The sequence below is a fragment of the Lepidochelys kempii genome, chromosome 8 (assembly GCF_965140285.1).
Source record: "Lepidochelys kempii isolate rLepKem1 chromosome 8, rLepKem1.hap1, whole genome shotgun sequence".
Taxonomy (NCBI): domain Eukaryota; kingdom Metazoa; phylum Chordata; order Testudines; family Cheloniidae; genus Lepidochelys; species Lepidochelys kempii.
In genome coordinates, this window is record NC_136387.1 from 90,149,953 (window position 1) to 90,176,121 (window position 26,169).

Genomic DNA, 26,169 nt, shown 5'->3' on the forward strand with positions numbered 1-26,169 from the left:
TCTGTGGATGAGGGGAAAGTAGTGGAAGTGTTATTCCTTGACTTTAGCAAAGCTTTTGATACAGTCTCCTAGAGTATTCTTGCCAGCAAGTTAAAGAAGTATGGGCTGGATGAATGGACTATAAGGTGGATAGAAAGCTGGCTAGATCGTCGGGCTCAATGGGTAGTAATCAATGGCTCCATGTCTAGTTACCAGCCGGTATCAAGCGGAGTGCCCCAAGGGTCGGTCCTGGGGCCGGTTTTGTTCAATATCTTCATTAATGATCTGGAGGATGGCGTGGACTGCACCCTCAGCAAGTTTGCAGATGACTCTAAACTGGGAAGAGTGGTAGATATGCTGTAGGGTAGGGATAGGATACAGAGGGACTTAGACAAATTAGAGGATTGGGCCAAAAGAAATCTGATGAGGTTCAACAAGGACAAGTGCAGAGTCCTGCACTTAGGATGGAAGAATCCCATGCACCGCTACAGACTATTGACCGAATGGCTAGGCAGCAGTTCTGCAGAAAAGGACCTAGGGGTTACAGTGGACGAGAAGCTGGATATGAGTCAACAGTGTGCCCTTGTTGCCAAGAAGGCCAATGGCATTTTGGGCTGTATAGGTAGGGGCATTGCCAGCAGATCGAGGGACGTGATCATTCCCCTCTATTTGACATTGGTGAGCCCTCATCTGGAGTAGTATGTCCAGTTTTGGGCCGCACACTACAAGAAGGATGTGGAAAAATGGGAAAACATCCAGCGGAGGACAACAAAAATGATTAGGGGACTGGAACACATGACTTATGAGAAGAGGCTGAGGGAACTCGGATTGTTTAGCCTGCGGAAGAGAAGAATGAGGGGGGATTTGATAGCTGCTTTCAACCTCCTGAACGGGGGTTCCAAAAAGGATGGATCTAGACTAGGGGTCGGCAACCTTTTAGAAGTGGTGTGCCAAGTCTTCATTTATTCACTTTAATTTAAGGTTTCGCATGCCAATAATACATTTTAACATTTTTAGAAGGTTTCTCTCTATGTCTATATATTATATAACTCAACTATTGTCGTACGTAAACAAGGTTTTCAAAATGTTTAAGAAGTTTCATTTAAAATTTAATTAAAATGCTGATCTTACGCCGCCAGCCCGCTCAGCCTGTTGCTGGCCTGGGGTTCCATTCACCTAGGCCGGCAGGGGGGCCTGCGGCCAGGACCCCGGCTGGCAAGGGGCCAGCAGTCAGAACCCAGGACCGGCAGTGGGCTGAGCGGGGCCAGTGGCCGGGACTCCAGAATGGCAGTGGACTCAACGCTCAGCCCGCTGCCACTCAGCCCGCTGTTGGTCTGGGGTTCCGTCTGCTGGCTCCTGCCAGCCAGGGTCCCGGCTCCCGGCCCCGCTCAGCCTGCTGCCAGTCTGGAGTCCCAGCCCTGTCCACACAGAGTAGGTACCTACCTTTTCCCTGGTTCTAGCCATTCTCTTCCTCTCTCTGCACTGAGATGAGGGTGGGAGTGTGCTGAGAACAGGGCTGGGGGTGAAGGAGCAGGCTGGGGGTTGGGGTACAGGGTCTGGCCAGGAGCTAGTATGAGGGAGGGGGCTCAGGGTTGGGGCAGGAGGTTTGGGTGTGGAGCATTTACCTGGGCAGCTCCCATTTGGTGCGAGGGGTGCAGGTGGGAATGGGGTGTGGGGCGTGCAGGAGCTCCTGTTTGGTGCTCAGGGTGGGAGTGGGGATGTGGGGGGTGCAAGAGTCAGGGCATGGGGGGGCTGGGTATGTGTGAGGAGGGTGCAGAAGTCAGGGCAGGGGGCTGGGGAGGGCGCAGGGGTCAGGGCAGACGGCTGGGGAGCGTGGGGGGGTGCAGGGGTCAGGGCAGAAGGCTGGGTGTGTGTGAGGAGGTTCAGGGGTCAGGGCAGAGGGCTGGGGTGTGTGGGGGGTGCAGGGGTCAGGGCAGAGGGCTGGGGTGTGTGGGGGGTGCAGGGGTCAGGGCAGAGGGCTGGGGTGTGTGGGGGGTGCAGGGGTCAGGGCAGAGGTCAGCAGGGCAGGGGTCAGCGGCTCATGGCAGGAGGCTGGAGAGGATGCCCTGATCCACCCCCTTCCCCAAGGTCCCTGGAGCAGAGAGCACGCTGTGGCTCCGTTTTTACCTCTCCCCCTCCATAGCAAGGGCCGTCAGCTGATTGGCCACAGGGAGGGAAAGAAGGAGGGACAGGAACCCAGCACGCTAGGGGAAGAGGCGGGGGGAAGAGGAAGCTTGCTTGCCCTGCAAGGAGAGAGCGGTGGGTGGGGGGCAGAAAAGAGCGGGCCGGGCCGGGCAGGCTTTTTAGTGGTACACTGCTGTCTGCTGGGGTCTCTGGCAGACAGCAGCGTGCCATTAAAAATTGACTCGCGTGCCGTGTTTGGCATGTGTGCCATAGGTTGCCAACCCCTGATCTAGACTGTTCTCAGTGGTAGCAATACCCCTGATATTCTATGTTTCTATGATTAACCTATAGTTTATGAAAGTCATTGGGGAGTTCCAAATGTCTGTTATTTTGTCTTAGAAACAAGACAATAATTTTCTTTTAAGTTTTAACTTAAATGCCTGCATTTTTAGAGATATCTAGAGACGGCAAATGAGATCAGAGCCCCTTTGGGTTAGGCAGCGTGAAAACACATGGAGAGACACAGACCCCCACCCCAAAGAGTTTGCAATCGTAAGAGAAAAGGCAAACAAAGGATGGGGCAGGAAAGAAATGCTCCAAGAGGTGAATTGTCCACAGCATGCAATAGGTAGCAGCAGAGCCAGGAAGAGATCCCAGGTCATTTACGTCCCAATTCAGTGCACCATCCATTTTTCTTAGGTACTTACAATGCCCCTGTGACTGGGCATGCCTCTGTGGTATGCCCTCGCAGCCCACCAGGGCATGATTCACCCAGCCCCAGGTCTTTGACTGCAGGCCAGCTGTCCTTCCAGCTAAGGCGCACTTCAGACCTACCCCTTCCAGGCTGTTGAGGTCCAAAAGAAATCAGGAACAAGAAACCACAGCTCTAAACAGGGTTTCCTGATGTATGTTCAGTGGGACCCTCCCTTCTATTCAGGGCTTGTCTTCAAACAGTCCATACTTCAGTTGATCTGACAGGGTCTGGTTGTCCCTTCTAAGGGGGCTTGTCTGACCGACAAGCTAGCTCAGTCTCTGGGCTGCAGCCAGGCTTCTCACATCAGGAGAAGCAGATTTGATGGAGTTAGTTCTCCTCTTTTTAACTCCCCTCTTCATGCTTCACATCTGCTGCCAGTGTAGTAGGATGGGGCTCATTGGCTCCTCCGGCTCTCTTTAACCCTTTCGTTGCCAGTGTGGGGCCTATCTGCCCCATCACAGCCCCCCCCCCCGCCCTATCACTGTAATAGCTGAGCACCTAACTATATCTCATGTATTTATTCTCACAACACTCCTGTGAGGTAGGGAAGTCTATTATCCTCATTGTATAGATGGGAAGCTGTACTAGATTCCAAATATTTTTCAAAGTTTACCAAATACCTGACATTTCTAATTGATTCCACCACACACTATCATTTGTACCCCTTACCAGTCCTCTCTGGCTTTAGGTTCCCCTATGACACACAGTGCACCACTATGATTAGTTAAATGATAGTGGTACCTCAAAGCCCCAGTCAGGACTGGTACTAGGCACCATACAGACACAGAGCAAAAGGACAGTCCCTGGCTCAAGCAGTTTACAATCTACAACTTTTGTAAGCGCCAGTAAAAACTAGATGGTTCTATGGGCCTGACTCTGCAGTCCCTAAGTCAGCAAAGCCCCTGCTGACGTAAATAAGAGAACCTGATTGGGTCTTGAAATCTAGGTAGTATGGATTCAGGCCATAGGCCTTATTTCTTCCTTTATGAATCCTTCCCCTCTTTTTTCACATACCTATGATTTACCAGACTGTTAGCCACCAGACTAGTAGGCATAAACTGAGCTGCCTTTATAACCTAGATAAGGCCACTATTGATAAGCCAGAAAGTTATTTTTAAGAGGCACATTAAGTTTTTTCCCAGAAGCTGTACAACATTCACTCCTTTTTCAGCTAACATTGGTTTAGGGATCATGTATATTAAAGGCTGCATCATAACCCATAAGCATGAATGGTCAGAATTAAAGTTACAAGAGCAACATTAGCTTTGCCATTTTCTGGTTTTTGAGTGCTTAAAGACAGAACCTTAAAGTGTAGTTTGACTATAAAAATGACTATGGAGAAATGGTCTCTTCTTAATAGATCTGACTCCAAACACACACAGAGAGCAGATCTTCTGTCTGTAATGACCAACCCATTTTTTACTCCGTTAAGTCCTCTAGAGTGAACACAACTAAGATAGTGCACTGCAGAGTCTTGGGCAGCACCAACAGAGAGATGTAATAAGATCCAAGCGGTAACTCCACAGCAAATCCACTGAAGACAATGTGGTGGCGCAGATATCAGCGAATAATCTAGTTCACACAGGTGAAACTGAGATTTCTGCTCAGTTTTTACTCACCTTCTCATTGAAGCTGATAGGAATTTGCCTGAATAAGGAGTGAGTGAGAACTAAGGATTCACCCCATAGGACTGGTACAGAAGTCCTTTGATAAATGGTAAGAAAAAAAGTGTTTCCGGGTCTGTATATGTGATCTTACAGTTTAATCCTCTAATCCTTTGGTACAAAGAGTGTTAGTCCAGGCTACTAGATTGTCCACTTCACTCTCCCACGGCTCTTCCTCTTTGCTGAGGGGTCTCTTTTCACCTGCTGCTTGACTTTCTGGTTCTGGACCAGTCACATGGATGGTTTGAAATATCCATAGAAGAACAGATTAATAAAGAGAAAGGAGACAACAGGTAAGTATAAATAAGCTTTCCAAAACAAGCCACAGTCACATTTTTCATTTTTAAAATGCAGATCTTAATTTGCTCTGATTTCTGGATCCATATCTCCTAGGCATATACAGCGACTGTACATATGTATATACACATAGTATAAATCACATATATCTATGTGAAAAAATTGCAGAATCATGTGATAAACCACAATTATCATACAGCTCTGTCTGCCTCTCCTTAACTATCCCATCTAAACGGGGACTACTTCTAATATCACAAACTGCTTAAATCAACTGCCATAGAATTAGAACGAAAACCCCAACCTATCAAATGTGGAGTTTCTCCCCCATCTTACACTGGGACTCAGGCTCCGGACAAGGCAATGTTCTGTCTTGGGCCCGTGACAAGTTCTTTCTGCCATTCACACCACCACACTCATGGTATTAAAGACTGTGTCAGTAGGGCTCTTTTGACTCCCACATGTAACAGCTATGGTTCAGCTCTCCACATCATCATTAAGAGCCAGCCCTGTATCTTGTACTAGTGAAAATGTGACCTAATTCCTGATCCTAGAAATGTAGAGTCTGATTCTCCTCTCTTTTACACAGGTGAAAGTTCACTCACTTCAGTGGAGTTACTCCTACTTTTCACTGGAGCAAGTCAGGAGAATCAGGCCTGTAAACTTGATTCTCATCTGGAGCCTGATCCATTGAAGTGAATGGAAAGATTCCCATTGTCTTCAGTGGGTTTGGATCAGGTGCCTGGTCAGCTGTCACTGAAGGGCAGAAGTTCATATGCAAGTTCCATTTATGCTTTGGTCAACAGAGAATAAAAACTGCAACCCGTACAAGGGCATAGGAGATTTGAATCCAGGCATATACTGATAGACTCAATTTCTGCCCTTGAGCCTGATACTGCTCCATCAATGTCAACTGGAGTTTTACCCTCAACAGAAGCAGGATTGGATCCATCATGCCAACACTCTTCAGGCCTGATTCAAATTTCACATTGGTTTTAAAATACAATGGAGCTAATTCTGATTTACACCAGTGTAAGTGAACAGTAAATCAGGTTCTATGTGCACATATCAGAAACATTACATTGTATGGTACTGATTCTTTACCTGGAGTTTGGTAAAACAGGTTGTTGTCCTGTTCCATTTTCCTAATTTCTATCAGTTTCTCATCTATTGTTTGCTGCCTCTGCTTTCTGATGAGTTGAGAGACAATAGCATTGTATCTGTAAGCAGAAACAGAAGTAAATTAATGGATACTATCAAACATAAATTTGGTTAAACCTAACTTAAATAGGGCCCAAATCAACAGAACACTTAAGCATGTGCTCAACTTCAAACGTGCTTAAGCCCATTCCTAGTCAGCAAAGCAAAGTAATAAACAAGAACCTGAAAGTGACACTGATTATCGGTATGGTTCTGTAACTCTGGCCTTAATCCAGCAAAGCACTTAAGCACATGCATAATTTTAAACATGTGAGTAGTTCCACTAAAGTCAATGGGATTACTCGCATAATTAAAGTTAACCATGTGCTTAAGTGCTTTGCTGGATCAGGGCCTGAGTGTTTGGCACTTTGCAGAATTGAGCCTTATAGACGTATGTAAAACTGAGAGCTTGTCTACACTGGTCGGGTAATGCACTCTATGGGGGTGTATGATTTCTAAAGCATACTAACAGGTTGTGCATTAATTGGTCCATGTAGACCAGCTGGTGTGCACTGAGGTGTTACCTGTGAAACAAGTACAAAAACATGTGAATTTCTAGCACATGGTATAATTTTTAAGCTGACAATGTCCCTTTCAGCCTTCTCATTCAAAAAATTTGCCTGCCATTTTAAACGGGTTACATTTGGAGACAGAAAGCACAAAGCAATGGATTGAAAAGATAAAAGGATGTCAAATGAATTAAGTGCAACTCTAAACAGTAATTGTTTCTGTTTCTTACTGGAACAGAATACACCACTGTATTCAAACCCTGCAAACTATTGTAATAATCTTTGTACAAAGTCTGCTTTGCAGTATATCATCTGAAAACTCATAATTTGCTGGTCAGTATTGTCCTGATAAAATGTGTGTGACAACATTGTATGTGAAGTTATAAGATTCCCCTGTATGGTGTTAACACATGTTCCAAACACCACACCACTGCCCAAACAGAAGTTGGCAAACAGGTATGTCCTAAACAAAGGAATGTATGCTCTGCTTAATTTGCATTTAAGCAGTAACAGAATCATCAAGCAGGAAGGAAAACAAAGAAAGTTCCAACAGATGGAAAAAAACAGGAAGAAATATCCTTCCACATAGACTCTTCGGCTCCTGGGTCTCAACTGGAAATGTTTTTCAAGAGGGGACTGAAACTATAAAAGGAGGGACAACCCCCCATCCCCACCCCGGCACCTTATTCTCTCTCTCTTCCTATCGCATTCACTGCGCCTGAAGAGACAAAGGAAGCAGCCATGGGACTCTGGGGAAGGGGTCCTGACCTGAGAGTTTGATCAGTAATCTGCTGAAGCATGTGGTGAGAAACTTTGCTTGAATCTTAGATAGTTTGTTAACTTAGGTGTTAGTAAATGTCTTCCCTTTATTTTCCTAGTAACCATTTCTGACTTTTATGCCTCATTACTTGTACTCATTTAAAATCTCTCTCTATTGTTAATAAATTTGTTTTACTGTTTTAGATAAAACAATCAGTTCAGGTTGAAGTTCCTGGGTAACTCCATTTGGGGTAACAAGTTGTGTGCATATTATTCCCTTAAAGGAATAACGGACTCAGTATATTTGCACTGCCCAGGAGAGGGCGGGGGAGTACAAGATGTGTTTCTGGGGGAAAATCTGAGACTGGGAGTGTGTTGGGGCTGGTGTTCTTTAAGGCTGGTAAGAGCCAAGGTGTGGCTAGCTGGCTGCAGCACACACACAGACATAGCTGGGAGTGACTTACGTGCTGGAGGCTGTTAGTGTGAGCCACAAAGCATTGTACAGGGCACCCCAGGTTACACGGCAGGGGTGGCACAGCTACTCATTAATCTGGATTGTACCCTGGTACGTCACACTTACACTTACGTTCTGCCTCAAAGATTCGTTTACTATTGTTAATGTCTCAGACTCCTCCCCACTTTCTGTCTGCACCATTAGAATATAACTAAGTGTGTGAGGGAAGACTGTTGGAGTAATTAAATTCACAGTATGATGTACTTTAAAACATAGGCATAATAGGACGCCACTCCAATGGTTTTTTTAATGTCTTGTTATTTTCTCTTGGCTGGTAGATAATATTTGATATATTCATACCTTCCAGGACATTTTTGATCTCTTTGCATTGGGGAAAAGGCTATAGAATGGGTTGCTGTTATTGGGACTTTTAATTTATCTTTGATAAAATGAAATTGAAAGTTCAACTACATAAAGAGAACATTTGTTCAATGCATTCTCTTTCCAACCAGAAGGTGGCAAACAAGGTTTTAGCTTTTGATAAATAAAATTGCACCACTGTTTTCAGGGGTAGGAAGAGTTAAAAAAAAATGTAGAAGTGTATTCGCTTTATGTACTTTTTCTTTCGAAGTAACCCAGCAGTAGTGAATTTTAAAAAGGAAATGGTGCTCAGTTAGTCTACATGATTCGGATGCCTTTTCACATCAGAGGAGAAAAAATACAAAAGGATCAATCTTTACACATTCATTACCACATTAAGTCACTTAACCTCTCTGCTTCCTCAGTTTCCTCATGTACAAAATGAAGCTAATGGAGTTACCTGCCACACAGGGGAATTGTGCAGCTGCATTAATTAGTAAAGCACTTTGAGATCCTCGGCTGAAAGCTTGTGCTCAAGTACTTTGCTGAACAAGTACTATAGTTGTGTGCTGGGGAACTTCTTTATTCCTTTTATTCTCATCTTCAGAAAACTTCACTCTGACATAAAACCTAACCATTAATTTTCAAGATCCTCCAACATTCCAGGCCTTTCCACGTGCCCTCCAGATACTAATTCTTTACTGTTCACCCATTTTGTCCCTGCACACTATCTTCCTTCTCCAACTATCAGAAGATTTATCCATCTGCCTGACTCTCTGGCTGCTTTCAATGCCATTTCAAGATCCATCTCTGCTTTCTGGCCTATGATTTTATAATTTCACTAAAATTATAAACAACATATCGTGTACCTGGGTGTCCCTTGTGACCAACCATTCTCTCTGTATCTCTGCCCTATGGGTTGCTAACCCTCCAAGATTGTCCTGGAGCCTCCAGGAATTAAAGATTAATCTTTAATTAAAAAGTATATCATGTGATGAAACCTCCAGGAATTTATCTGATCAAAATTGGCAACTATCTCATCTAACGATGATGTGCCACATTCAGCTATTTGTTACTTCAGGGTAAATCATAGGCTCAGCAGAGTTAGTCCAGATTTTTACTGGTGTAACTGAGAGCTGAATTTGACTCAACACTAATTACATACATACTAGTGTAGTACATGAATGTACATAATCAGCTGTGAAACATCTTGTAATCCTTTTATATGAATAGTGTTATACAAAAGCAAACTGTGTTGCAATCTATTTTATGTTTCATGAATGAGTTACAACTTTAATAAGAAAATGTCAACTATATTATTATATAGCCAACAATTAAGGTTGTTTCTGCACTGATGTCAGAAAATTTGGCCTCTTACTTCCCTACCCAATGCTACGAGTGAAGGACATATTGCAAGCTTTAAAGCATGAACATGTTTTGTGAGCTGTTTGCAATTGGGGAAAGAATACCAAAATACTGTTTGAACCTGGTTCCGGGCATTTGAACCTGCCTTTGATTAATCAAACCCAGAAGTTCAAAAAGAGAAAAAAACCTGTTAAAAGTACATGGTCTCCTACCACCAGAGGGCAGTGAGATGTGGCTATTTCAAACCAATAGGTTCCCTCCTCTACCCACTCCCCCCCACCCCCCCAGAAAAACCACACAGTAATTTCCTTTCCAGCTCCAATGAAACTAACATGAAAAATGTGCTATGCTTGACAGTGAAAAAGACAGCTTTCCGAAACAACTCCTGACTGTTGAGCCATATGCAAAAATGGACAGATGAGTTTAAAAGGACAAGTTCCTGGTTTTTCTGAATATTTTCTTGGGTCATGTAGGATGCTTTGGCACTACATAATGAAACAATTATCAAACATAGAAAACAAAGGAGTTCTGTTGAAGGAAATAAAACAAGGAAGTCATGTCCAAGGAAAATTAACCTTATATTTTAGAGGTTTCTTCAGAAAGAAAAATAAGCTTTCAATTTGGGTTAAGAACTTGCTGTCCTTCACATTCAACCTGAAATTACCCATTCATTTTCTTCCAATTCATGCTGAAGGCAAATAGGATTTGAACGGTAAAAGCGGTTCCTAACTTTTTGGCCTGTTGTAAAGGTTCAGCAGCAATAAAAAGGAGTGAGAAAGTTCAGTTTGATCTGAAAGATTACAGGGCAGCACAATGACCTTGCATTTTGCTTTGCCTTTTCCTTACAAATGCTGCTGGGAAACAGGGTTTCAGTCACAGGGGAACTTAAAGTGAAATAAGAGTAGGCACTCAAAATGTAAGGGCCTTGGTCCAGATCCTCAGCTGACTTTACGTGCCTGAGCTGTGTTTGGCAGGGTGGAAGGAAGCGGTGGAGAACCTGTGGGAGTCCCAGAGTCATTCTGGTGCTCAAGAGGCTCACTTTACTGCTGGTCCATAAAAAAGCAGCAGGCATCCATTCTAGTAGAGCCCTGTCCTAGAACTTTCTCGGGCACTACTCGGTGGGAATCCTACACTGCTTCTGTTCCCAATGCCCTCTACCCTCAGACCATCCACACAAAAACAAAACACAAACAAAAGCACTACAGTTCAAATGTTGCCATGGCATATGCAAAGACCTGGGCCTAAATGTATAACAATTTAAGCTCAGTAGATTTAAGACACTTACGAATTCTCATCCCATTCTCCTGTTTCTTTCACATTTTTTGCCTTCCAGCCATAACAGTTCCCTATAAATGCTGGATCTTCAAACACTATAATGGCATAATTACAGAAAGTTACAGTTAGAGAGAAAGATGCACCGGTCATCACATTCCCCAAAGAAATAGTAAATATCAGATTAGTACAAGTATATGCGTCACTTAGAGAAGTTTATAGCAGAATCCTGCACTATTAAAGTCAATGAGAGTCAATGGAATCAGGACTTAAACCACTAACAATTCTGACCTCAGTTAAAATGGGGTAAATTTGAAGTAATTCCATGAAACTCAGTGGAGTTACTCCGATAAACACTAGTGTAATTGAGAGCAAATTTTGATCTCTTGTCTTAGGTGGATAGCAACACTATATGTGCATTTTTAAAGTATTACAAATAAAACAACAAAATAGGACAAGAATTACCACTGAAATGCATGAACATAAGGTGGTGATTATATGATACACATTTCTTTTGAATAGAATATATAATAAATAACAATATAAACCTGATCCTGCAGACCGAAACTCCAATAAGTAATCCCCCTAAAATCCTATTAAAACACTGTCATGCATCCAAGTATGCTGGTAACTTAGTTACAACAGACTCTGGTGGTGGAACACCGCATTATCATCAGAGCAATGTGTTGGCCATGGTCCACATCTGTTTTGTTTTGATCTTATCATCCTCCCAAACATTTTCCTACTCGTCATAATTGTATACACTTCACTAATGATGCCTTAATACGTTTTCTTCCGTACAAACCTAGGTTTCCAAACTTCCTAACAAGAACTTACTTAGATTGTAAATTCTTGGGGGCAGAGACCCTCTTTTTCTTCCATGTTTGTACATTGGACCTGCTGTGCTAGGCGGAATCCATGACTGGGACTCCTAGGACAATTCAACAATAAATAAGAATAAGGGCCTGATCTTCAACTGGTGTAAACTGACATAGCTCTACTGAAATCATTACAGCTATGTCAATTTACATCACCTGAGGATCTGACCCTAATTTGTGGATGCTTAAGATATTACAGCTTGATTCTGCTCTCACTATCAGGAACAATGCCACTGAAGTCAAAGTTGTACACTAGTGTAAATCCTGCAGGAGAGAAGAATCAGGGCCACTAAGTTTAATTTTACTAAATCAGGCATATCATCTTACATGGGGCTTTAAAATGTTCTGCTGCTTTTGATGTGGCTATTCCTGACCACATCCTGTGGTAATCTTCAAACGAAATGGTTGTAATCCTTCTGAAAATATAAATGCATAGTAAAGTTTCTGGTGATCAGACAATTTGGTAGTAAACAAAGATTTTCATGTATAACCTTCCACAAAACAACAGAATGAATTAAAAGGGTTTTAAATTACTGCATTACTGGCTGCTTGCAAATGACAGAGAAATAGAGTCACTAGTGTGTAAAGCAGCCATCTTAAACAAGAGCAAACACTAATATTTTAAAGACGTTTTAGCTATGTTTACATGTTACGGGTTTATGAGACAACCAGATGGATTATTTTCATAGTCTGCCCCCCTCTCCCCCACAGCCCCTTCCAGGGATTAGTTTAGCAGAAAAGAACCAATTTTCTGATTATTTATAAAGCAGATCTGGTTAAGGGAATATATAGCTAACAGGAATATATACCTTCTAAAATAGCTATCATAACTCACCAACAAACAACACAGGAGAGAGTTTTTTAAAATCCTCTTTATATGTTTTATATCTTTAGTCTCAAAACTATTACACATATATTCAATATAAATGAAGCAAAGTTGCTATTTCAATATTGCATTTTCCAACTATTAATTGTATTACTGTCTGGTTTATTCACACTCACACTTGACCAAATTCTCCTCCCAGTTAAACTTTGTGCTCACTCTAACTTGCACCAAGGCTAATACAGTCCCCAGCCAGCTTCACCCCCTCATCTATACCAAGGATTAAGCTCAAGAGGTGAAATCCTGGCCCCATTCAACTCAATGGGAGTTTTAGCATGGACTTCAATGGAGTCAGGATTTCACCCCAAATCTCTATACAGACTCTAGAATAAAGACAAGTGTAGGGTTTCATGGCCCAGCTGCCTCAGAAATAATGTGGCATAAGAAACATGAAAAGAAATTTTGAAAAAGAGAAATATACATCCTTTTTGCTGGTGACATATCTCAGAAACAGTACGTCAGACCACTTCATTCTGGCCCAAAAATCTGGTCAAAGACCATTTATACTAGACATCAACTACAGAGGTTTCACATGAGGCATTTAGAAGAGGGGGTTAAGGCCAAAAAATAGAAAAAGAAAAGTTGGTTGCGACCTTATACGAATATATCTTCACAATACATTATTTTGTTCAAAATTAGGAATATCAATTAGCCTTTTGAAACGTATTATCTCTCTTGCCATTACATGTTTAAGCACAATTGTTTGGGTAGCTAAGTAAACTCATTTTAACATGGTGGAGGTGATTTTCCCTAGATTATTAGCTCTGTGGGGCAGGGACTGCCTTTTTTGTTCTACCTCTATACCACACCTACCACATTAGGGTCTTGGTCCAGGAGTGGGGCTTGCAGATGCTACCACAATCCTACTACTACTAGCTTTCAGACACTACCTCTGCCCCCATTGAAATCAGTGGAGCTGTGTTAGGGCTTGTCTACATGTTGCTTTAGTCTGCACCTGAGGGGTGTAAATTTTAGTTCACACTATGTGTCATGCACTAACTGGCCTATGTGGACCATGCTGGCATGCGCTATCTTCGGGGTAGGCAACCTATGGCCCGCATGCCAAAGGCAGCACGCGAGCTGATTTTCAGGGGCACTCACACGGCCTGGGTCCTGGCCACCGGTCCGGGGCGGGGGGCTCTGCATTTTATTTTAATTTTAAATGAAGCTTCTTAAACATTTTAAAAACCCTATTTACTTTACATACAACAGTAGTTTAGTTATATGTTAAAGACTTATAGAAGGAGACCTTCTAAAAATGTTAAAATGTATCAGTGGCGCGCGAAACCTTAAATTAGAGTGAATAAATGTAGACTCGGCCCACCCCTTCTGAAAGGTTGCCGACCCTTGCACTAGATGATCCCTAGTACATGTTAATGTAGTCTCATTTCAAACAGTAACATGTTAACATGCAGTAGGGAACATCTAGTGTGTACCAGCAGGGTCCACATAGGCCAGTTAGTGTGCAACATGCTAGTGTGGACTAAAATGTATACCCCTCTGGTGTTGACTAAAGCACAATGTAGACAAACCCTCCACGAGAGCAGTTAGGCCAACACTGAGTGCTTTTGAGAATCTGACCCGATGGCATCACCTTTTGGAATACATGGACGTGGAACACCACAAATTTATTGTCTTGCTTGGCTCTTCATTATGTACTGTATTGTCTTGTGCTAGGTGCTTTTGTTTCAATAAAGATACCTTTACAATTTAATCCTCAAAAAAGTCAAATAAAACAAATCGGTCTATGTAATTCTATATAGTTTTATAGATAACAAGAGATAATTGTACATGTGAACCAGGAAAACTGCTGCAATCCCATTGCTGTCAGACATTCAGGAGGCAATAGTGAAGTTCAGAGGGAGGAAACCAGCCCGTGAGAAAACATGGACCTTTGAGCTCAATGACCACCATTATTTTTATCTATCCAGTGTCCTCCTGACATACCCTAGCCTTTGAAGTCCTGTAAAATGTCAAAAGCAGCTCTTCAGATGTGTTTTGCTTTTACCAATATTTAAAGCTATATCCTGAAAAGGAAATGATTCCATTATGGAGCCTGACACTTAATTCCTTCCATTCCAGACCCAGAACTTTCACTTCAGTCAGTGGAAGCCCTGGGTGTCCAAAGAAGGTGGGATTGATCCATAATACGTTTGTGACAAACTAATACTCTTCATTCTTTTTGTAATGGTTCTGATTCTGTATCCTCTGAAGTTCATGCAAAACTTAATGATCCCACATCCATTGGAGTTAACAGCAAAACTTCCACTGATAACTTCAGAAGGAGCAACATCAGGTTGAGATTGTATTAAGAGCTATATCCCAAAAAGAGCAATTATTTTCTTTTTCCCGTTAGTGGATATTCCCAATTATTTAACTTTCTTATGGAAACATCTGGCAAGCGGTTGCCTTTACAGTTATTGCCAGTAAGTCTTATGTCCAACTGAAATGAGTTCCTTACCTACCGGCGTATAGCCAGGAATTGTGTCATTGTTGGGCCAAGTGATATTTTGGTTGGACCTAGTCAATGACATTTATTCCAGGAGATTATACATATTTTAGGTTATTTATTATTTTAATAGTATAGGGAAACCAACAAACTCTTTCTAGAATACACAAGACTGTTTTTATTTTGCATTTATTTCTATAGTACTAGAGTTGTGCATGACGTTACTACTGAAATAATTCTCAGGTTAAATTTCAAGCTAACATACAGGGTCCGGTTCTCTTCCTAATTCAGGTCCCTTTGCACCACTCCAGAATCTGACTGTATCTGGTCACCTGTGAATTCCCTTAGTGTTAGGGTTTGAAGCTAGTGTATTGAGTTCCTACCCCATCCCTATCTCCAGGAACTAGCATTTAGGGTGAGTCTAGCACAATAGGGGTGAAATCCTGGCCCTACTAAAGTCACATGCAAAACTCTCATTGGCTTCAGTGGGGCCAAGATTACTTAGTTCATCATAACTTGTTACCTGACATGGCCCCGAGAAGATGCTTCAGATGGCAAGTAATACTTTGGAGAAGAAGCACAAACTTTCCCAGTGCTAGAAAGGTCTGCAAAGGAGAAGATGAACATTTAAAAAAAAAAACCTTTATGACTCAGATCCTGTAAATTGGTTCAGTTCCACTGACTTCAATGGAGCTATGTTGATTTATATCAGATAAAGATTCCCCCCAGTACTCATACAATTAACAACCCATCACATCTGCACTATGGTATAGATACCGGGTTTGATTCCCCTCTGCATGTGCACCACTCCTCCTGTCCCTTTCATTAATAACATCAGCCAAAAGGAGTGCAGCCGTCCCACCCAGTACTCCGGAGGTTTGGGTAGGCAGCTGGCACAGCAGCAGATTCTGATGACTTTGTGCCAGCAGGAAGGTCCTTTGCAACAGGCAAATTCTCCTCTAGGAACCAACCCATTATTGCCAGAATACAGCCACTTTGTGGCACCTGAGTGGCATGAAGTGGTCAGAGTGGGCTGGAATTTGGCTCACTGAGAGCAAGTACAGCCACAGTACTAACCTTTCATATCTGCCACTTGCTCTGCTTGCTCCAACAACATGAAATACACTGACCCAAATTCTGCCCCAATTTATACCCTAGTTGTAGCTGCTTTTTCAGGGTAGTCATTGTGTAGCATAACCATAGCACACTGAAGATTTACAAGGCAAGTACAATTCATATTAGGCAGGCAAGTCATGGAAAGGATAGCAGTATTTCTGCTCTCTGGCTCCCGGATTCATCTAACACCCTTCCTCTTACTTACTTTTCCTGCAACAGATCTGACATTCCCTAATATCATTATGTAAATTATACTGGTTCTCACTCACCAACGTGTAATTTATAGGGCCACTTACATTCGCTCTGAATTTGGCCCAGCATATTCCCTTTCAAAACACTAACTGGTGTTTGTTGACATTAAATTACCAGTCATACTAGTATAAATATACTGTTGTGCATACAATAAACTGTTTTTTAAAGGAGGAGTTTTAAAAGAAACAAGACTATATTTATGGGTAATAACAAAACAAGTACAGTATTACCTTCTAGGTGCTGGCTAGTTCTAACACATTGTATAACCATTTGTCTGTACAAGGATATGTTGTTTTTCAGCATTTCTGCTGCTTCCACATTCACTGCATTTTCCAGTTCTGGATTAGAAAGCATGACCTGTATAAAGGTATAAACATGCACACACACCCACACCCACATACAGAGAGAGAGAGAGAGAGAGAGAGAGAGAGAGAGAGAGGGTACATATTGGTCTGTAAAACATCTATTCTTCTCAGAACACATAATCCATCAAAATTGTTGATTTCATAGTTTTACAATGAATTAATAACAATCATACTGGTATGTTAAATTCAAAGCAAAAACGAGGCTGCTTTGTGCTTTGTTACGATTGAGATTGGGCCCTTCATTTTGATTTCCTTAAAAAAGGGCTACATGGTCATAACCTATGCTCCCTTCTTCCTGTTTTCTCTCAGGTTTTTGTGTAATTCCAAGCAGACAGCCATGAATGATACATGACTCCCATTTGTTTTACTCATAACCAATACTAGGGTGTCCACAAAAATCACGCATACATCTGGGGGCCATTTTCAGTCATGAGTGGAGGGCAGGATATCCTTCATAGTGATGGGAAAGACATTAAAAAGGGATATGACTTGCTCCAAGGAGAAAGCTGTATGAATTTTTTTCTTGGAAGAAAAGGCAGTAAATTTGAAACATTGAGGCCTGTGTGTTAAAAATGAAGGTAGCTGCTTTGAGTTACTCACGAATCTCAAGACCTATGCCAACACTCGTGATCAAGACTTTGACTATGAGATAATTCAGGAATTTAAAAGTAGAGCTATCAGCATTTTAAAAGTATTTTTTAAAGTACAGCGAATCAGGCAGAGTACACATGTCTTGAGCAGTGGCTTACTCAAGATAAGAAAGCATAAATCCAAAAGATCAAAGTAGCTACTGGTCAAAAATATTTAGCACTGGCAACAGCTTCAATCATACTCATTCATTTATCTATCTGTCTGTCTTACTCAGAAGTAATGTGCTGCCAAATGAGACACCAGGGAACAAATTCAGAAGTAAAAATAAAGTAAACATTAAAAAAAAGATGTTCCACAGAATATATTTGCTGTGGCTCTGAAGTTATCCAGCCATTTGCATTTTTAATTTTAAATCAAATGAATAATCCTACATCCCACAATCAGTCTGCATGTTTGAAATCCCTACTATATAAGTAAAGTACATTTTAGTATTTTCTTTTATGAAAGAGATTTAAAGTCAGTAGTTTACAATACCCTTTTCTTACCTGGACAGCGAGTAAAATGCTACTCATCGTTAACTTTCCATTCCACTCTTTAGGGTTTTCTAGAAAATCTATACAAGGTCTCCCCGAGTGCTGATCCACTGTGTTGGAAAAAAAACAGTTGTGTAACTTCAAAAGAGTTCAGCAATATGGCTGTTGTATGCTAGAGGAACGAGGGAGAGTTACTGTTTTATTTATAGCTTTAAATTACTCAGACTACCCAGGTGTTGCACAGGGCAAATCAAGGTAACCGGATGTTCCTATCATTGTCACACTTGTCCTCCCTTCCACACTCCCTCTGATTGTTCTGTTAGATTACACTTTTACAAAAAATTCTGTCTGTCAAAGTTTATTATTGAAATAACATAAAAAAGTATGTTAAAAGAACATTTACATTGCAAAGTCAAGCATTCAAAAATTAGGAAATGCCAGATGTATGGTTACCTGTGCAATCTTAAGGGCTTATCTACATGGGAAAATTTTTCCTGTACAATTTCAGTCTTTTTGGCACACACTGCCACAAGTCCACATAGAAAAATTCTAGTTTTGATTTATCTGGCATTTTATCCCATTTTCCTTAATCTGTTTTGAAAGCAGGATAACTATTTCAGAATGAGTTATACTAGTATAAGCTTTGTGTGGACACATCTCGATTCTGCATAAACCCACCACTTCTGGCAGTCCTCCCACTGCCGTCCCAAACTGCACTGCTTCACATCTGTTTACCAGTGTGTCCTCTACTGCTTCAGGGCTTAGCTTGACCGGACGTCACCTCTTTTTAAATGCTGGCACACACCTGGATGCACCCCTTTACAATTTCAGCTTGTAGCAAGTTCACACACCCAGAGTCACATATCCATTATGGCAGCCATACATTGTGCTTCTGAGTGGGCCTGTCTAGAAGTCCTGGACCTCCTTGCCCTGTGGGGACAGGGACATGTCCAGTCCATTTTAACAGCAGTCACTGTTTTACACTGATTTACAAGTGGCCATCGGAGCAAGAGTGGGAGAAGGGGCACTCACAGGACAAAGCCCAGTGTTGTGCTAAAGTGAAGGAGCTGCAGCAGAGTTACTACACCGCTAGGGACACAAACAGGACCTCTGGTAGTGCTCTCGGTACCTGCCCTTCCTATGAGGAGCTGTACTAGATTTTTGATGAGGACACTACCTGTGAATCCCATCATAGGGTTCTGGACAGTTTGACCAAGGCATCGGAAGGTGTTAAAATGACCACAAACCCATCCAGGAGGCTATTCCCCTAGGCAGCCAAGATCTCTTTGGTATACCAAATCCGAAGGCAGAGAGCACCAGAGATGCCCCCAAAACCCAGGTGAAGAGCCAGCTTGTCAGTGCTGTGGAGGGGACCTCTTCTGGTCAGAGTGATGTGCTGTATTACAATAAAACTGTATAGGGGAATTTAAACAACTTTGTTCCAGGTACTGGCTGGGCGCTGTAATGCTTGGCAAATGTGAGCTATGATACTATATGTCTGCTCAGCTTTTATTAACACAGCCTTTGGCTATGTAGACTTCTTTCTTGCATTTCACTTTGTGCAGGATGGGAAGTTATGCAGGACACAGGGAAAGAGGGAGCTCCTGCTGCAGTAGCAGACACTCTCTAGGAAGGGACATGTGCTTTCGTTGTCCCTAAGGGCATGCTGAGCCCAGAGACAGCCCAGTTTTCAAACAGATGAGTCTTAATAAGACCCAGATCCTGCATTTAATCAATGAATCCTGCATTTGGGCACTGAGGCATGAAAATGGAGATTTATGCACCTGTGGGACAACCTGAGCATTCAAATGCATGGTTTAGACATGGTTTATGAATTCCCTGCCTGAAAATTGCACAGAGTTGTTGGGAGGGGTTGAACAAGGTTTCTGTTGGAACAACGGTAGTACAGGAAATAAAAGTCAAGCTAAACAAGTAGCTGAAATATCTAACTACATGATCAGACAATTTCTCACGTGGTCCTTACCATTGGGATGGAATGGAATGGTGTTGAACATAACAGTTGGAGGGACACTATTGTACTCTTCAGTGTACTTTATTGACAGCTGGAGAACAGCCCCTATTATGAGAAAGAGATTGGTATTAACTAATGTACTATCTTGTATTTAACAAGCACACCTGTGTTGCATTTGTCCAATGAAGGCTTTGCTATTATAGGTTTTTTGTTTTGTTGTTGAAAGTTGTGTTCCTTGTGCTAATGTTAACAAGCTCTGGAAAACAACAGGTGAAGCAGGATGCTTCACATTAGATGAAAATGCTTATTTAAACTATCTCTAATAATACATATACTTACTGGATTGCTGAATTATCGTCATCAGTTGAACTTAGTGCCATTGAAGAGTGTCAGATGAACAGGTCTGGAAGCTGAAATCAATTCACAGAACAGGTACTCGATGTGCCAAGGCACAGCAGGGCTGGAGTAAGGCAGAAACACTCTAAACCTACGCCTACGGTCCCAGTTCCTGGACTTACGGGATTACATTCTGGATTCAGCTTTCATTTGCTAAAAAAGTAAGTTTCTACTCTTCGAAGGGTTGCAAAGAAACCCTTGAAAACATGACCTGACTGTAACCGCTGCAGACAGCCTGAGAAGTGGAAACTGCTTGATGCATCTCGAGATGGAGTCACTGAGTTCTGGGGATACCCTGCTACCATTAATAAGTGTGAGGGCCCCTGATGCTTCTCCTGGGGAGAAAAGGGCATTTCATATCCCTTCTTTGATCTCTCAAGGTCGGGGGAAGGGTCATGGTATGGGGGCCAGACTGTGGGAATGAAGCCACAGGGAGCCCCATGTCATGGTGTGCCTAGGGCTCATGATTGCCTCAATCCAGTCCTGACACAGGGTAAGCTTCCCCACACTACCACATAAGTGTACCTCAGTGTTGTCTTGTAAGGACCATAGCTAGGGATGAGTGAGGAGGTTAGACTCCTTCTTTATTCTGGGCTCTATTTTGTAAGGTGCTGAACACCCCTGTAAAATAGCACTGTTCAGTAGCTCAGCATCTTGCAAGCCTGAACCCTCTATCAACAGCCTTAAGAAGGAAGTCAGTTAGGACCAAAAACAGTAGGGTTTTTTTTTTTAAATGTGGACAGGTTGTTTAATAGGATGGGACTGTGGCCACCAAACTGCTGTCAGAGGGTAACAACTTTCAGTCACTACTTACTCTACCTGTGATGAGTAAGAGTCAACCATCTACAGATAAAGTGGTTATTAGTGATTTCCTGAGACACAGATCTCTTGGCTGGGATTTGAAATTCAGTGCCTCCTATGAAAATTCCACCCCTTATTTTGTAAAATATTCACATGTTGTACATTGAATAACAACAAACATAATTTACAAAGTGTTAATGTAGTCATGGAGGGGTACTAAAAACAAATGTGCAGCTAATAATGAAAAGCCAGTCAAATTCTGTATGCTTTCTTAAAACTGTTCGCATTATCAATTTTTTAAAATAGCCAGAAGGATAGACATAACATTACACACACAACACTTATAAAATCACATGGTATGGTAAAATTTTTATATGTTACCTTCCCAGAGAGAATCCTTGAGTCCCTGGACTTCGGCTAGCCATTCTAGCAAATTATCCTTTATAGGAGTGACAAAGATGCCCTAAAACAAAGGTACAAAAAGAAGATAAAGTGTGGAACGTGATGAACTTGACATGTTCCCTTAAAAAAAATACCTGCTTACTTTTCAAGTTAAATTTAAGAGTTGTGAGAATTAGTTAATTAATGTTTCTAAAGGACTTTGAGACCTTTGGATGCATGAAAATACTATGTGGAAACATGAAAGGTTCTTATGAAACCTAACAATAAAAATACGCATATATATGTAATGTGGTCATAGTCCTTTTCAACCTGGCTTTTTTGGGAAGGGTGGATGGGTAGGAAATATAGCATATTGCTACAGAGATTATATTTTTATGAAAATAAAACTGCCAAGCATCATCAGCTAGCACTGGATTTGGACTAGTTATCAGTCCCAGAGCCAGCCAGTCCACACAAATATTTTGTTTTAAATTTTTGTTAAGTAGTTCACTTGCCACATGGACTCTGACACCAAAATTCCTTTCTCAAGTTCCCTTAAGGGTTTTGTGTGCACACTGGAGAAATACAAATGGGGTACTTAAAAAACCAATGTGAAGCTAACCAGAAGTCAGTGGGATTTTTGCACGCATATGGGGACTGCAATATCAGGTTGTCCATTTGGATTCTTATTAAACTTCCTCTAATTACCAATGAAATCCCAAAAGAATAAAGCTCCACTATTATGAAACCATGTACAGTTATAGTTCATTAAATTACATCTGATGATCTGTGGAATTAACTTTGAAAATGAAAGATAGTAGGGTTAACCTTCCTCCCCCTGCCAAAAAAACCCACAACAACCACCACCCGAGAATTATATGTCTACACTGGAGCTAGAAGGTGTAGGTTCCAGCTCAAGTAGACATACCTGCACTAGCTCTGATCAAGCTAGCTTGATAAAAATAGAAATGCAGATGCAGTGGTGCAAGGGGTGGGACTGGCTGCCCACCCAAGTGCAATTCTGGACAAGACTCTAGGTACGTACTCTGTACATAATTTTGTGGTTTTACTTCTTTTGTTGAGGAGGGGTGTGGGAAGGGATGCTAACACAAAATGGGGGAAAGCCAGACTCAGGATGTAAAAAAGATGCCAGTTGCATGTTAATGGGTTATACCAGCTTAGATATTGGAAAATATACAAAGATACTACTCACAAAAATGTTGTCTTCTTTATACTCCAGATACTCTCTTTCCAACAAGAAGTAAGCTCTGGAGTGCATAGCAATAAGAGAACTTGCGCAGGCCTCTTTCTCTCTTGCCTTCCCCTCACAATATAGTTCTGGCTTCACAGAAGCTGTCCTCTTGCAAAAGGGCAGGTGATCCTCCCACTCTAATTCCTGCCTCACAGCGGTTAGTGGCTTGTGCACATAATTTCTAAAGGGTTTGCACGGAGTTTAAAGAGGCTAATGGCCCTGAGCTGAAATCCAAAGGAGTCAGTCAGAGCTAAAAGCACCACACGGAGCTGGTGAATGCTTAGTAGCAGAGGCTAAACAAACCCAGATAAGGAGCTTATTCCTGATCCATTGAATTTTCTTATATGGCTGGACAGTGTCTATAGGAGGAGGAGCGCCAGGGCAGCTGGGAGCCCCCGCAGCACATAGCAGAGGTACAAGGAATAGGCTGGACTCTGTGTATAGTGTTACCCAGCAACAGATTCCTTGGTCTGCTCAGCTGGAAAGGCTATGGCTTTGTTCCCCGCCCAGCCAATCACAGGAGGTCTTAGTTCATTAATCGGCTTGCCCCAATCACAAGTGGCCTTTCACCCAGCACTTAAAAAAGAGAGTTCCCCCTGGCTGCAGCTGCCATGACACTAGAGGCAAAGCTTAGAGGCCAAGCCATGACTCTAGAGGAGAGGTCGGCAACCTTTGGCACATGGCCCGTCAGGGAAATCCGCTGGCAGGCTGGGACGGTTTGTTTGCAGCATCTGCAAGTTCGGCCAATCGCAGCTCCCACTGGCTGCAGTTCGCCATTCCAGGCCAATGGGGGCTGCGGGAAGCGGTGGCCAGCACGTCCCTCGGCCAACACCGCTTCCCGTAGCTCCCATTGCTCTGGAACAGAAAACCGCGGCCAGTGGGAGCCACGATTGGCTGAATCTGCAGACACTGCAGGTAAACAATCCCCCCGGTCCGCCAGCAGATTTCCCTGATGGGCTGCGTGCCAAAGGTTGCCGATCCCTGCTTAGAGGCAAAGGCCAAGTCCTGACATTAGGGACCGAACCTGAGCCTAGGAAGATGCCCTTATGGGGCATCCATCTTCCTGGGTTGATAACTGCCTGGGCAAAGGGCTGCCGGAGGTTGGCTCTGCCCCTGGAAGTGTCATCATGAGTTTTAAAGATTGGGGAGTTTTATAGGGTAAGAATTACACACGCACCACTTATAGTCTGTACCACTGAATAAAACTATGTCTGGTTACAACTCCACCAGCGCTCACACTATTATCCTGAAGTGCACCCCTTTGCCCAAGCCAGATCTAGTTGCCTTATTCCCAAACACCTCAGGCCCAAGCTTCCGGGTCAAATGTGAATGGAGAAGAGTTTAAAAAAACGCGGCTGTTTAGCTCTGTCATGCTCACACAGCAAACCCTTCAACGCCGGGGGAGAGAGAGAGATTATAAATCTGCCTGTGCTAGGAACAGCACTGACAGAGTACTCTCTCCTCAGATCTGAACGTATGTTAATAAGGGTTAGGTATCACTGTCCCCAGAGGGAGAGGAAAAGCAGCTTGCCTAAGGTCACATAAAAAGTGAATCAGGGCAGAGCTCAGCATACAACTGCTTTCTCCAGACTCCCAGCGTCCTGTAGTTTGACTGCTTTGCAACGTTACCTCCTCTTCTGCATTAGCTCTGGAATGACAGGCTTTATTTAATACAGCAGCCAGCTGATTACAGAAAATAATTGCTCTGACATCTGGGCAGACTCTGTTACAGCTAAGTTTAATATCTTCATGTTTATTTATTAAATACATTAATAATGCCCATACAGTTCGGGGGGGGAACATAAATAATCCTTCCTTAGTTAAAATTGGAGAATTAGCATCATGTTGGATATAGCTTGCAAAAGGCCCAGTTCTCCATCTGTTTACTCAAGCGAGGAGAGTTCTAACATTGACTGAAATAAGGCTACTTCTAGGAATAAACTGTGCAAGATGGGGCCCTCAATATTACAAACCCCTCTGGGTTTATCAGTGCTCTGCACATGTAATATCAGAAAATAATTTGGCTGTTTTGTACCCATATAATTGGGATAAAATCTAGTTGTGGTCTCCAGAGTAGGAGGATAATCAGAATCCCAGAAATAAAGCATAAAGGCTAGGTGTGTCATTAAGACACTGCTGGACCCAGGGAGAGAGAGGAAGGAGGGACAATGGTGGCAGGTCCTTGAGACAGTGTCTTTGCTTAGATACAATGCCACCAGGAATGACTGGGTGAATGCCCAGAATGGCTACATCTGCTGTTACTACATCGTTTTGCAAGGTGCAGTGTATGTTTTCCACACTGTCCAGAAGCTGGCCCAGATGTTCTGACCAGCACGTAGAGATCTAACACTCCTTGCACAGATATTGTACCTTCCTTGCACTGATACTGGTGTTAGGTTCCCACGGTCTTGTCACACCAGGGGCCTGATCCTGCACAAGATGTTAAGGAATAAGGAGATGATTTTCACACACAGACACACCCGAAAATATGATACTGTAACCAGGGGCAGCGCAATTTTGCCGCCCCAAGCAGTCGCTGCCGCCAAGCTGCCGCTCCGGGACACTGACTGCCACCCCAAGCATCTGAAGAAATTCACTGAAAATAATTGTCTCTAGAGTTTTCCTTGAAGAGTCAGCTATGTTTTAGGGGCACAGTCATCCCCTCCTGCAGAGACACATCTAGGAATGGATGCTCAGGCCAGGAAAATCTGAATGATTGTTTTGCCATTCCTCTACGGCTGGTCTCTCTCAGGAAGCTGATTTGGAATGTGTAAGGGGGGGGGGTCTGCAAAGAGAAATTTAAGAGGTGAGTTGGTCAGTCTCTAAATACCTACATGAAGAGGGGATGTCTGATGGTACAGGCCTCTTTAATCTAGCAGACAAAATCATAACAAGCTCTAATGGCTGGAGTTGACTCCAGAGAAATTCAGACTAGAAATAAGATGCACATTTTTAGCAAAGAAAGTAATTAACCATTGGAACAATTTACCTAGGGATATGGTGGATTTTCGGTCACAAAGTCATTCAATCAAGGTTGGATGGCTTTTAAAAATATATGCTTAAGCTAAAGCAGAAGTTATGGGCTTGATGCAGGAATCACTTCTTGAAATTCTGTGGCCTGTGTTATGCAGGAAGTCAGATTAGATGACCGTAATGGAATGTGGTCCCTTTTGGCTTTAAATCAATGAGTTATCAAGGCAGAAGTATCCATGAAAGAATGTCCCTCAAGGAGGTCGTGCTCATTCTCCCCAGTCATCTGGCAGCCTAATGCTTAACTTGACCATTGATTGTTGCACAGAATCCCAAAATCCAATCCCAGTGAATCTGTGTGATATTATTCCTTCTGTAAAAAGGAGCTAGAAACTAGGGACAATGCCCTGGAGCCAGCACTTTCCACCTTCAGGAGTCCCAGGTCTGCTCAAACAAGCTCATGTTACTGGTGCTTACAGAAGTTGTAAAGGTGATTGGGAACCAAATACTATCCTATATTATTGTACTTTTTCAAAATATTATTGCATCTATGTATATCTTTGTAATTTATGGAAATCAGTTATAACAATATGTGT

The 26,169-nt window shown here is 42.5% G+C and overlaps 1 protein-coding gene across 2 annotated transcripts; it reads right to left on the reverse strand.

Moving 5' to 3' along the window:
• Window positions 1-4,591: 4,591 nt before the first annotated feature.
• UBE2U (ubiquitin conjugating enzyme E2 U) lies at window positions 4,592-22,999 on the reverse strand. 2 transcript variants are annotated; one of them, XM_073358247.1, is made up of 10 exons: window positions 22,565-22,999; window positions 21,352-21,433; window positions 19,786-19,878; window positions 17,814-17,911; window positions 16,543-16,669; window positions 15,468-15,549; window positions 11,940-12,028; window positions 10,748-10,832; window positions 5,920-6,035; window positions 4,592-4,743 (listed from the first exon to the last, which is right to left on the reverse strand). In XM_073358247.1, the coding sequence occupies exons 1-10, from the start codon at window positions 22,628-22,630 to the stop codon at window positions 4,619-4,621; spliced, it is 963 nt and encodes a 320-aa protein (XP_073214348.1). In that variant the 5' UTR covers window positions 22,631-22,999; the 3' UTR covers window positions 4,592-4,618. The 2 variants fall into 2 exon arrangements, with proteins under 2 accessions (XP_073214348.1, XP_073214349.1); XM_073358248.1 differs by lacking the exon at window positions 22,565-22,999 and adding an exon at window positions 20,113-20,183 and having other exon boundaries at window positions 21,352-21,438.
• Between the last annotated feature and the right edge of the window lie 3,170 nt (window positions 23,000-26,169).